General features: G+C 38.7%; 1 protein-coding gene across 5 annotated transcripts in view; it reads right to left on the reverse strand.

Moving 5' to 3' along the window:
• MAN1A2 (mannosidase alpha class 1A member 2) overlaps positions 1-13,971 on the reverse strand; it is a 134,329-nt gene that overhangs the window by 45,312 nt on the left and 75,046 nt on the right. For all 5 annotated transcript variants that reach the window (XR_008429225.1, XM_053934634.1, XM_053934635.1 and 2 more), the window contains exons 6-8: positions 2,606-2,700; positions 1,095-1,218; positions 589-682 (exon numbers count right to left, since the gene is read on the reverse strand). Coding sequence is in view for 4 of the 5 variants with exons in the window: in XM_053934634.1 (XP_053790609.1) it covers positions 589-682; positions 1,095-1,218; positions 2,606-2,700 (313 nt within the window). In the remaining variant the exon portion in view is untranslated. The remainder of the gene's footprint in view (positions 1-588; positions 683-1,094; positions 1,219-2,605; positions 2,701-13,971) is intronic.

Below are 13,971 nucleotides of genomic sequence, written 5' to 3' on the forward strand. Positions count from 1 at the left end.
AAGAACCTTGTTTGTGTCTCTCTCTTGATGTTTTATCTCTCCTCTTACCTTGTCAGCAACAATGTCTACTTTTTCTTTTCATTCCAGAGCTTTTTTTTTTTTTTTTACATCTATAAGGAGGTTCATCATGCCATTTCACATGCCACTAAGGAGATGAATTATGTTTGTAGATGTCAGTGCCTAACACAATTTAACTACCACAAACATGCACTAATGCACGTCACCTTGCAATAATCCACTTACCAGATGGTTTGCAGAACAAAACCAGGAACAGAATCAAAATGAGGAAATACTTTCAGCCTTATTCTTTATTACTGAAGATTTTATTGACTGATAAACATAAGGACAGGCATCAGATTAAGTAGCAAGCTGTTTTCAGAAAGTACCCTAAAAAGTGAGCTCTGTGACTTCAGACAGAGACAGGCAAAGATTCATTTCAGGATATCTCAAGTTCAAGCAATCCTTCTGTGTTTTATGTTATCAAGCAATGCTGTTTGTACCCTACAGAATAAACTTTCTGATCTCCAACTCAGCAACGAAGTAAGAAGTAGGCTTCTAATTAGGAATTAATAAAATAAGAATACTTACGCTGACCCCACCGGCCTGTTCTTGGATTCAAATAATTTGGATAAAGTCCATTAGGACGATCCATTTTTTGAAGTAACTTCCGAATGTGCATGACCTAAATTAAATCAAGAATCAGGTTCACTGCTAACAACGTTCGTCTGCCCTCTGCACATAATTAAATCTAATCTTTTTTATTTTTCTTTCATTTTTAGTAGCAATTTTTATTAATCTGAACCACAAGCTTTCCTGAGGGCTTTCTTCAGATTTGTACATTTTTGGTTTTAAAGGACGCTCACATAAACATGCTTAAAAATCATGATTTTTAAATGTATTCTGAAACAAATAAGAAAATCTGTGTTGTCATATATTTCTACTTGAAAAATAAATCTATTTGGTAACAGAAATACAAGCACGAAAATATTTACCTGCTACCAAGAATGGAAGTAGAATTCAATACAGAAAGTACTTTCCCTTTAATGAAATTTATTATAAGAAGTATGATAAAAATATTGATTTTTGAGACTCACCTTGTTGTAATATACAGGGTCCCCTGTCAAATAGCTGAGGTGGACAAATTCCATGTGCAGAGTACCAAACTCAGCAAGGATGCTGCTGCCAGCAGAAGCCCAGCCCCAGTTTCGACCAACACCACTGAATTGCAACAAATATACATAAAGAAAGGAAGAAAACAACAGAAAATTCAGAACTACTGTGCACAGGACAACTACCACAGGCAATTAAGCAAGTAACAACAATATTTTAACCCACACTTAAGATTACAGGAGTTGTGATTGGATTGATCAGTTGGTGTGCTGGTGGGATCTTTTTGGAACAAAGATACCGTAACCTCATCAACAAAAAATGCTATACTTAAATAATATAATACCATGAAGTCACTCAAATATGATGACTTAACACTGGGCTCAATTGCAGTTGTTCTTTATTCACTGCATGTTCTTAAGAACAAGAATCAACGTAAGTCAAGTTTTGAAGGTGGCAGTGTTTGCTACCTTGATCTGCTGTGTTCCCTTTACTTGTGTGGGATGTGCTTCCCTATCTTGTGTTTACATAGGAATACAGGATGTTATGGCACAATATATGAGTTCCTCAGGCTCGCCTAAAGAATCAGCAGAATCAGCATCTCCTACCTTTTGCACTCAAAGTGATACCATCTTGCTAATCCTAACTCCTAAATTACCTCTGGTTTAATCTAATCTGGGAGTTTTCAGCACCTTTCAGGATTGAGTTGTTTAATTTCTGTAGTTAACTAGGTATTTCTGAAGATTACTTCTACTTCCTCTTATAAAAGATTTCAGTTATGAGTAAGTGTACACACAATCTAGATATACATCCCAATTCAGCTACCGTTTAAGGATGTAGTGAAAATGAAAAGAATGCCTTGCATCAAAAACACTCTCAAAATCTGAGATAAGTCCTAGCACTGAGCAAGCAATACAACATAAATTAGGAAAGGCAGTTGTTTTCTATGAGGCAATGCAGACCATCTAAGTTCAGTCTGATCTGAACAGTCATCTAAAGGAGCCTCTTCATCTGCACAGAACACAGTTCACTTCAGCACATCAGACAGCAAGCTAAAATGTAAAACGAAATAGTAACTTCAGAGTCCCATCATCTTCTCAAATGCTAGGAATCTTCTAAAGGTAACATACAGCTCACACAGTACAGAAAACCCAGTAAGTTCAACCGTGTCCTGCAAACAATTTTGATTTTTAACAGATTTTGTAATGACTAAAGAAACAATTATTAAGCTCTAAAGCAACACACAGAATAATACGCTAAGTGTGGTCCAATGGCAAATTGAATGCTTATTGCAGAATCATAAAAATAAAAACAAGATGAAAATGTATTGCAGTCAATGAGTTAGAATGTGCTGAACTCTATCAAAATGATTCTAACATGCCAAGAATGACAATTTGTCTGCATTTTCTACAGTTCCACTGCTAAGAAAAACTGATATATGCCATTATTAAGGTGGAGAGAGGGAAAGGAACACATTTCACAAAAGAAAACTCATTACCTTTTCAGATTCACCATTGCCCATGGTATACCTGTAGGTGTGTTGAAGGCTGGAAGAAGTTTTCCTGCCAGCTGCACTGCTTTGATCTTGAAAACCTAAGATAGTAGGATCAATTGCAAATAGTTACAAAGTCTGATTTATCTCCAAGAACTGTAAAGACTAAAATTTCCTTGCCCCACCTACCTCTTTGTATGAAAAAAAGCTTTACATTGTAGAAAACATATTAACTTATAATTTTTTGCCACTTGTTCACTTTGTAACTTTCAGTTAGATTTGAACATGAAAAGCAAACTTGTCATTTTGATTTCTTTCCTTCCAAGCTCCCCAGCAACAGTTCTTAGATTCCTATTACAGAAGAATATCAGGTCTCCTCCCACCTCCCTCGACCAGTATTAGGAAATTCAAGTGCTTCTTAAAACAGCCTTTAAATCATACCTTGTATTTTTCAGTTAAAAACCAAGACACAACTCTCCTACCCAAGTATTTTAGCTTTTACGAACTTCCAGCCTCTTTTTAATAAGATTAGTGCAAACAGAGTTCCCATTCTTTTATGAACATTGTCTATGCAAAACCAGATATGCAGTTTCCTCTACTTTTTCCTTCATTGATAATGCATATGAAAAATAATTACAGGGCTAATCTTGCCTTTCTAGTCTGATCCCTCACAGAAATTACTGACAGAACAAAATCTCAGTCATTTCTAGTGTTATTTCTACTTTTAGAACATAAATCTGTAATAGCCTTACTCAGAGACCAACATTTATTAGACAGACAAGCAATTGGGAGAAAGTTTCTTCTAAGCCTACCTGCAAGCATGTTTTCCAAAGGCATATTTGGTATAACCCCATGGTATGAATCTGCTTTTACCAGTTAGTTGCTAGCATACATTTTAATTAATGCACTCTCAGTATTCACTACATTTCTGGACAAGTGTCTCCTTAACCTGAAGGTAACATTATTTACCAGTTTGATGCACCATACAAACCAGTTACAAAAAGAGCTACCACATCCCAGAATAACTTATGCAACACAGATGTAGTATAAAAACATCATCTCTTTGGTGACTAGCAATGGGACATGAAGAAATCTAATGAAGATGCACAAGGGCAATTTCAGATAGGAAAAATGTTCTTCACTAAGAGACTGGTCACAGCACCAAGCCTGTCAGAACTCAAGGAACTGTGTGGATGATGTTCTTTAGTTACATGGTTCAGTTTTAGCTCATCCTGAGAGAAGCAGGGGGTTGGATTCCCCAGTCCTTAAAGGTCCTTCTAACTTGAGATATTCTACAATTCTATTGTCAACTACCTGACCAGTAATCTGTAATCCAAATGAATCAAATGTTTAGGAAGGAATGCAGCAGTTGATTTGTAAAGTCTATGGGAAGAAACTGAAGAAATGCTCACTAGAGAAGCAAGCTGAAAAATAAGCAATCAAGAATATCCTTATTTTTCATATGAAGGTGGGAAAAAAATCAATATCTTAATGTTTGAGGAAATGACTAGTGAGACATGAAATAAACCAGAAGAAAATATTAAAGATGACATCTAATTTTATTTGATGCAGTGGAGTACGGAGAGATATAGGTGAATCTGAAAGCAATGAGCCAGGATAAAGAACTTTTAGAGAAGTTCTCCATATGAACTGTAAGATGGGATATGTCTAAACTGAAAAAGGATATACCTGAGAATATGATTTGGTAGAACTGTGAAGCAACAGAGGCAATATGGCTTGAATGATTTTTAGCAAAGAAACTGACAAGAGACAGTCTTTGAGAAAACATGCAGGAATTTAGCAGTAAAATTCATATAGCATTTTGACCTTGAATACAGGACCAATTCAGAAGAGGAAGGCATAAGGAAGAGGTATAATAGAGGTGGAATCTATGGTAACTGGGAAAAAAAGAAACCCTTAAGAGAACTAAAACCTCAGTCTTGGCCCAGTTGCATAAGAATTACCTCATTTGAATCTATAAATAAGTGTCAAAAATTCATGTTGAACTTTTAGAATTTTAAGTAGCAGATGGGTAAAGACCAGACAGAACTATCTACTGGGAGTCATCTGGGGGGGCTCCCCCAACAGTGCAGGCAAGCTTCAATACCTAATCAAGAACAGAATGATGACTTCCAGTGAAATGGTAAATAGTTTGGAAAGACATTTGTAACATGAATTTGTTTATCTTTAGCTTTTGTATCTTGCACCCTCTGAAAGTGCTATGCACTATCATATTGTTCATTAATAAAAGATAATGAAACATTAGGGTAAGAATATTCAGTGGAAGAACATCCTTAGAAACATCCTTGCTCAAGAATATTCTTAATGGCTAACTATTTACATTGCTATCCAGCTTTTAATCAGTTTGAAATGTATGGTACCTGAGGAAGGAGTTTTTAGCTAGAGTGTATGAAGTAAAGGTTGAGCTGATCTAAATGTGCATGAGTCTGGACAAGACAGTTAAAGCAAGGCAATCACAGAGCCATTTCCACATGAGAGCACCAGCAGGAATTGCTAATTCAGACAACCATGCTGTTAGCAGTACCTGCCCAAACTGGCTGCAATTAAAGACACTTTCCTGTCACCTCTATTGGGCTGAGGACTCTTGAGCACCACTGATAGCATCAGAAGGGTACAACACTCCCTCTCTAGACGCCTCTCATCCAAAACCAAATGTACAGAAACAAAAAACTGGTTGAAGGCATGCCTTTACTTTCTATTACTGTCATTTCAGTCCAATCTTGCCACTACTTCTGCATAAAAAAACCACTGAGTGCTTGGCACAGTGGTTACCTATGCAGGCTGGAGTAAGAACTGGGAGACAGCTGCACAGGATTTTATCAGAGCCAAGTGACCACAAGAGCATTTTTGGAGAGAGGGAGGGAAAAGAAATGTAGCAAGCAGTGGTGAGTGAGGTATCATTTATGGGAAACTGCGGATGTGTCCAGAGAGTTCTGCTGCGCTCATTAAAGTGCCTTCTTTAGCAAGTTTCAAATTTACCATAAGAACAACAGTAAAAGCCTCAGGCTCTAGCTTATAAATAATGTGCTGGTATCAGACAACACAGTTACTTATCATGTAATATTTTTACTTTAATTTTTTTTAAACTGAGTTGAATTCATAGATTCTATTTCAGCCCTGGCGGTTCCCTGTTGACAGGCAATGCATTTCAAAAAATACATAGGCAAGAAGAACAGAAGAGAACAAAAAATGAATGGCTGCCTTAAAATAGAGCTCATTAGGAAACAGCAGAAGAATTGGGGTTATTTAGTCTAGACATAAGATGTTCAAGAGAGGACAAGATAATGACTTTTCAGTATATAAAAGGCTAACACAAGTAAAAGGAAATAATATTTTTTCCATGGACATGGAGAACAGAAAATAACACCAAAATGGACCAAGGAAAAGTAAGTCAGTTATTAGGAAAAACCTGATGATAAGAATAATTACTAATGCAGCATGACTGCAATTGCTGCAAAGTCATCACTACAGCTTTTAAAAACTCTCTGTACAACACATACAAAGAATTAGATGATTTAACTTTGCCAAGGAACAGAAAAATAACTCAGCTGAGAATCACTCAGCTGCCTTACCAGTCTTCCAGCATGTTGTTTGCACGGCAAGGTTTTGGTAGTGGGGGGCCACAAGGGCGGCTTCTGTGAGAAGCTGCCAGAAGTTTCCCCATGTCTGGCTGAGCCAACATCAGCTGGCTCTAAAACAGACTAACCATGGGTTTAGGCTGAGCCCATCAGTGGTGGTGGTAGAGCCTCTGCAATAACATAGTTAAGAATGGGGTAAAAAAACCAACCACAGAACAGCAACTGCAGCCAGAGGAGTGAGAATTTGTCATGGAATCAACCCTGCAGACACCAAGGTCAGAGCAGGAGGGAAAGGAGGTGCTCCAGGCATCAGAGAAGAGATTCTGCTACAGACCTTAGAGGTCCATGGGAGAGCAGAGATCCAACTGCAGCTCATGAAGGAGCCCCAAATCAGAGCAGGTGGATCCCCAAAGGAGGCTGTGACCCTGTAGGAAGCCTACACTGGAGCAGGATCCTGGCAGACCTGTGGCCCTGTGCAGAGAGGAGCCCATGCTGGAGCAGGTTTGCTGGTGGGACTGACAGCCTCGTGGGGGACACTCACTGGAGCAGTTTGTGAAAAACTTTGGCTTGTGGAAAGAACTCATGTTGGAGAAGTTCATGGAAGGCTGTCTCCTGTAGGAGGGACCCCATGGTGGAGCAGGGGAGAGTGTGAGGAGTCCTCCCCCTGAAGAGGAAGGAGGGGCAGAGATAACACCTGATGCAACCCCATTCCCTGATCCCCTGTGCTGCTGTGGGGGAGAAGGTAGTCACTAACTAATCGTTAGTGAAATTGAGCCTGTGAAGAAGAGAGGGTGGGGGTAAGGTTTTAAGATTTAATTTTTATTTCTCATTATCAATTAATACCCCTAGTCCAGTCTGTTTTGCCCATGACAGTACTTGGCAAGTAATCTCCCCCTGTCCTTACCTTGACCCATGAGTCTTTCATTGCATTTTTTTTTGTCTCTCCCCTGTCCAGCTGAGGAGGGGAGTGGCAGAGCAATTTTGGTGGGTACCTTGCATCCAGCCAGGGTCAACCCACCACAGTTTCCAAGTATGAGATGGCTTGTGCACATTCTGTACATGTAAGATTAAAATGCTTTGCCTCTCAGGTATGGTATCTACTCTGTTGACACACACAGCACCTTTCATGGATAATGGAGACCATCTATGCCCAAGTTTCTATGTTAGCACAAAGCTACAAGTAAAGAACTGATCAGAATCTTCTTAAAGATACCATAACAGCAGCAGCAAGACATCCTGCTTTGAAGATCCAAAAATACCGTTCTAGGTAAATGGATATCAATCCCAAGGTAGCTGTTCTGTCCACTCCCAAAATATGGACATTCTTCAGAAAAGTTTTAGAAGTCATTGTAGACTTGGAAAAGTGTCTCCATTTTACATGGCAAAATGTAACATATTAAAGCCATCAATTTACATGGCCTTTACTAGCCTAACACTTCTTTCTGCAAATACTGTAAACCAATGGAAGAATTTTTCCCCCTTTGAAAAACAAATCAAGCTGTTTACAGCTGGAAGGAGAGTGAAAATTGGCAGAAAAAGCAAAATCTAAACCCCAAATCGGATAAGTGGATCCCTCATTAAGATGAAAACAGCAATCAGTATTTACAAACTAGTATGTACAGCAGACCAGCTGTGAGGGCCTGAAAATTTTTCATCCATTAAATTGATGCTTAACATATCAAACCTGCCACCCACCCCACAATATGAAAGCTTGCTCCTGAGCCGATTAATCCAAGCAAGGCCATTAAAACATTCTGCAGAAAAGGGCCTTAAAGATTTCAATGATTCTTCAAAAGCCCTATTGATGTATCCAGTGACTGCCTAGATGCATGGCTGCAGCTCTCATGTATTATGCTAATACTGCTGTTAGGTGTTCCCTTCCAGCACTGTGAATGGCAAACAGCACCAAATGGCCTCTGTTCCTAACTTTGAGAGCGATGATAGATGTTTTCTACAAATAAGGAATCTCTTTCATTTATGTGCACAGAGCAGCCTTTGAATTATTCTTATTAAAAAGTAATAAATGCCAGACTTCTCTGTAATCTGATGGTTATTAACTAGTGAGAATCTATGGCCATGCAATGTGGCTGGATCTGTAGGCTTGATAGTCCTGGATCATTGAAAAAGAACATCAGACAAAACAGACATACTGCACAAGTTCACAGAAATTTAGCACTTGGTTCACCACCAGTACTACTATATTGGTATCAAATCCTGAACACATTTCCTTTGAACACTAACGATGAAGATGATGGGGGAGACCTATCTAATTACTAAATGTAGACTGAAAAACCAGAGCAATACCAGACTCAGAACCTTGAGGAAACTATGTGGTATTCCTTGGCCCAATCAAGAATAGTTATCTTTCTACCTTCAGAGTTTAATCTGCAGCAGTCAGCTCCTCACTGCCTTTTGGTGGCTAAACACTCATTTAAAGGTCAACTTCTTAGAGAGGACTCTCTGCATGAGTAAAGGCTCATGGTGAAAATCAAGCAGCATTATCACCAAAAAAAAACAAATTAAGAAAACCAGAAGTAGCTTAATAAGCATTGCGGGTTTGATGACTGCTTATACCTAAGTCTTACTGCATAGGAAAAAGATGTCTGCATGCCAGATAAACAGCTCTAATATCCTAGATGAAGAGCTCTTAACTTCCAACATACTTTGCCTCTGTAAAGTTTGGGGACTTCTAAGTTTTACACTGTTCCTAGGGCATTCTCCCCTGCTAGTGGGGGCCATCTTGCTGCTGAGAAATGGAGAAACAGCTCCCTCTTTACACATCTGCTTCTAGTAATTTTCATGGATGTAATTATAAAGTCATCTTGTGAGATGAGGGAGATGCAGTAAGATTCTGGTAACATTTCAGCTATCACAGTATGAAATGAGAGTGGGAGAACACTTGAGGTATATTTCATAGATGTTTGTTAGTGATGATTGAAGAGGTATGCCACATCTAGACTTGATCCTGGAGAATGCAAATCATGTTCATGTGAAATTTAGCAAGGCAGTTACACACTACACTACCTACAGAGGTGAAATGATGTAGAAATACATAAATTCAACAGCACCTCATCAGCACTGTAGATTTCTTGAGCTGTAGCAGATGTTCAAGGAGGGAGAATTTGTAGATACTGTAAAGACAAAGCCATAGCTGAGGTACTATTGCTCTCCTTGGTGAGCTGCAATGATTACCAAAGTACTTGATGAACAATGCTTAGCATTTCTAAAAGACTGAAAATCTTTAAACAAGAGAAGACTTATTCTGCAAAGGGAATGCTCTATGAATTTATATTATTTTGTGACAGAAGAAAATCTATGTGGAAATGAAAAACCTAAACCCATCCCAGCAGTCTAAGATCAGAGTTAAAAAAACAAGAATCAACTTGAATCTGGACTATGGTGACAACTTAAAATGGCTATAATGACCATTTGCTTTACTTTCTTTACTTCCTCCCTTCAGATATTTGCACACAATGATGGGATCTCTCCTGAGCCTTTTTTTCTCCAGGCTGAACAGTCCCAGCTCTTTCAGCATTCCCTCAAATGAGAGAAAATCCAGTCCTTTAACTATCTTTGTCAGTCCTTTGCTGGACTCTCTCCAGTATGTTCATGTCTCTTGTACTATGGAGCCTAGAACTGGATACAGCAAAGGCTAAGAACTACCTCCCTTGACCTGCTGGAGTATTTTCTAATGCATGCCAGGATACCATTCGCTTTTTTTACTGCAAGGGCATATTGCTGCACATGGTCAACTTGGTGTCCACCACTTTTCTGCAGACCTGGGTGGTCCTCACAGATAATGGTACATGGGTTTGTTCCTCCCCAGGTGGGACTTTGCCCTTGCCCTCACTGAACTGAATGATGCTCCTGTCAAGCTTATATCTCCATCCTACTGAGGTTCCTCTGAGTATCAGTTGCTTTCCCTGGTTTGGTGTCATCAGCAAATTTGCTGAGAGTACCACCTTTTTCATCATCCAGATCATTCCTGAAAACATTGAACAGGATTGGACCTCGGGTACACCACCAGTTACTGTCCTCAAACTATATTTTGCACAGCTTATTATCACCCTCTGAACTTGTCTGCTCAGACAGTTTTCAATCCACCTCACTATCCGCTCATCCAGCCCCCACTTCACCAGCTTCTTCATGAGGATCTTATGAAATAAAGTCAGTTCATCGTAGGTCATCAAGGTCAGTTAAACATGAGTTCCCCAATCACCTTGTTGCTCTGGGGAAGAGTTTTCTAAATTAGTTGCTCCATCATCTTTTCAGGGATAGAGGTAAGACTGGCCAGGCTGTAGTTCCCTGGACCCTCCTGCTTCCCCTTTTTGAAGGTAGGAATAATAAGGGGCAATGCCATCACACACATCTTGAGCATTAGCTTTGATGCCCAATGACACCCACTTAAACCTCTGGTGGCAAAGCTACTACCCCTGTGCAAGGCATTCAGCTGTTACACGCTGGCAGTTTACACAGGCAAAGGGAAAGAAACTCTGCTTAATTCTAACAGTCTCCAGAATTTTAAAACACTGCCAAATTCAGTGTCATGGAAGTCTGGTTACATCTGGTTACATCTGCTGCCACAAAATACTCCTGTGCTATGAGAATTCTGGTCTCTCAAGAGCAACAGAATAAAGCAGATAGTACTTAAGCCATAAATATTACATAACTTGATTATTTGCTCATTTCACAAGGCAATAAATGCTTCATGGAATGTTCCTTCTTTGTGGAAAAAAGAAACTCCCCTAGTTTTCAGAACATGTAGACTAGGTTGACATTTTCTTTATCCAGTAAAATCACAAACAAGACTTCTACAAACACTTTTATTTAAGAAAGTCACACCAGATTCCTCCCTGAAAGATACACTTTTGCTGACAATTTTAAAGAACAGTAGGAAAAGCAAAGAAGGCTGTCCAGTTTCAGATGACACATGTAATTAGGTAATAAAACACCTAACCTAAACTTCATGGCTACACAAGCTTGGCTCTCCTTAGTTTCTCCGCTTAAGGATCCAGAGATCAAGTTTGTAAAACTTTTCTAATGCAGGGTATCACAGGGTATTACTTCCAAGGTAAAAGCTGCAACCGTGCTCTGCACTTTACCTCTGAAACTAAAAGCTCAATAAAGCCCAGAGGACTGGAGAGGTCCATTCACACATCCAAGCTTCTTCTTTCCTAGAGGCTCTACACTGTTTTGACATGAAAATACAGCTCATGATTTTTTGGAATAATGAATACAGGGACAAAGACTATCAAAAGAGATGGGAAGAAATTATCTGATCATAACAATCTAGGAGAACTATCCTAGTGGTCGTTCCTAAGTTAAGAGTTGTACTGAAAAACATTAAAATACCTATCTGATCATATTGTTCCGCTACAGTCTACAAATGAGCTGAAAAATAAACACACAAAAATACTCCAGCTCCATCAGTTAATTGCAGATAAGACATATTGTCTGGTTGACTACAACTTCCCCTATTTACATTTTACAAATTAGCAATTATATACTCAAATGCTGCTTCTTAGATAAAAGATAAATAATCTGGTGTTTCTCTACCATCAGCAGGGAAAGATTTGCAAACAGAATTCTTAAGTGATACTATCTTTATCTTCTTCAAAAGTTTTCCAAAGCTGGTTTCCTGGACAAGAGACATGAGGAATCCAGTTACTGCTGACTGAGGCATCTCAGGATGTAATGAAATATTCATTGGTTTCACACTACTGATATTTTTGAAAAATCTATATGAGAAAGTCTGTGCATATATTAGCTTATTAGAAATATTCAACATTTTTGCTTTAGAAGATCTGAACATAAAAATTTGGCATGTACTGGACAACCAGCTAATCATATTTGAACTACCTGGCACTGGCTAATAATACTTCAATTAAACTGCATCATTTCCATTTACTTCAATAGCTGTATTAGCTTCCTTGGCACAAGTTTCATGCATTTCTGAGTAGAAATGCTACATGTTCTCAATTTTTAAAGGGCCTTCGAATCCAAGGCACTTTACACCAGTCCGTCAACATCACAGATGACTTAAAATTCAAAAAAAAATGTGATTAAAATCTGGCATATAAATGCCTCCTAAATCTGATAATTCCAGAAGATGTAGCACACTGCTTCACATCCCATCTAACTGAGCCAGAAACCATGGCAGTCTTGAGTTAATTTTCTCTTCTGCTATTATTATTAGAGTAGTAGGCAATTTCTGTGCTTCATCTTTCCTGCTTTTCATATCTCTGGCTTCTTCACTCTAAGTTTACCTGCACAAGCAGTATTAACCTGCCAGTTTAGTTACCTTTGTAAAAAAATGGTCCCTGAACTAAAAGCAACAATCTTGAATTTGCACAACACACCAACCACAATCACTCATGCCTAAGCATTATCTCCTCTTTCTGTGGGAGTGGCAACAGTAGCAGAGGGAACCAGATGTGACACCATGGACAATGCCTGGCTTCTGGCTTAAATGTTCCCCCACTGGTAGCTGGCACAGAGAAAGACTAATTTAAACTGTGGAGAAAGGGAATGGAGAAACAGAAAGGAGGAAAATTAACCTGAATGGCCACCAGGAAATGGAAGAAAAGAGCCATCAAAGGACAGAAGACCACCATGGAGCTTTGCCAGTGGGAAAGCAGAAGTGGTAAAGGACAGGGCTTCCAGTCCCCCACCTCCTACAAGGTGAAGTGTCAGGGAGAAGTTGGTAAAAGAAGGAAGCATAAATAGACAGTGAAGGGGAGAAACAAAGGCATCAAGAGGAAAGACAGGGAACGAATGGAGATCTAAAGAAGGTAAGACATAAAACAGATGGACTGCCAAAAGTACAGCTGTAAGGAACAGGATTATGAGAAACATCTTGGGGAGTCTGACAGGGGAAAAACATCAGCTCATTTCTCATCTCCAAAACATATTCCTAGGATCTAGAACTGACTCTAATATATCAGTCTTTCAACATGCCTTTGTAGCCAAACACATCCAGGCAAAGCAAATGGTATCAACGAATCTTGGAGTGTTTTGGTTTTTTTTTCTATTAATCAATGATCTTTGGTATTTTGGTACTACCAGCTGTTCTCAGTTGAGTTACAGACTGCATTATGTGCCTGAAGTACGCAGCCCAACTGATGATTCAGTCACTCTGTGGTTTTTAAGAAGAAAAATCTGTGTTAGAAACCTTAAGAAATGGTTCTGAAATAAAATAATTAAGAGGTTTGTACTAAGCTAACAAGTTTTATTAGAACCATTTTTGTGCAATAGATGTTATCTGCTTCCTGTGATTATTAATGTCTCTTGACACTGGTTTTCTTTTTGGTAACACCTTTTCCTAGCACCTTCTCTATTCAGGACAAGTATCTCCTTTATTTCTCATATTTGTCTATGCCATGAAATATATTTCCCATACATTTTTCTTTTTTGTCTTTCAGTTCTATGCTTAGATTGTCTCAATTTCTACTTTCTTTCTCAGTTATTCCTCTGTCTCCCATTTCTCTTGAATGTGCTGCCAAGCTTTGCATTTTAAATTTATCGTGATTTCCCCTTTAGTCTTTGTCAGAAATGACTCAGTTCCTTTTAGACTGTATTTGCCTTTACAAAGAAAAGTTAAACAGACACTAAATTACATATTGTTTTGCACTATGTGCAGTCATTATACACACAGCCTCCCTTCTCCCACTGGTATAAAGTGACAGATTACAATGCAAAAATCATAGTCTAGGGAAAAAAAAAATAAGTAAAAATCACACAGCTTTTACATCTTCAAAAACATATCCCTGACAC

This window comes from Vidua chalybeata, chromosome 2, assembly GCF_026979565.1.
Source record: "Vidua chalybeata isolate OUT-0048 chromosome 2, bVidCha1 merged haplotype, whole genome shotgun sequence".
Taxonomy (NCBI): domain Eukaryota; kingdom Metazoa; phylum Chordata; class Aves; order Passeriformes; family Viduidae; genus Vidua; species Vidua chalybeata.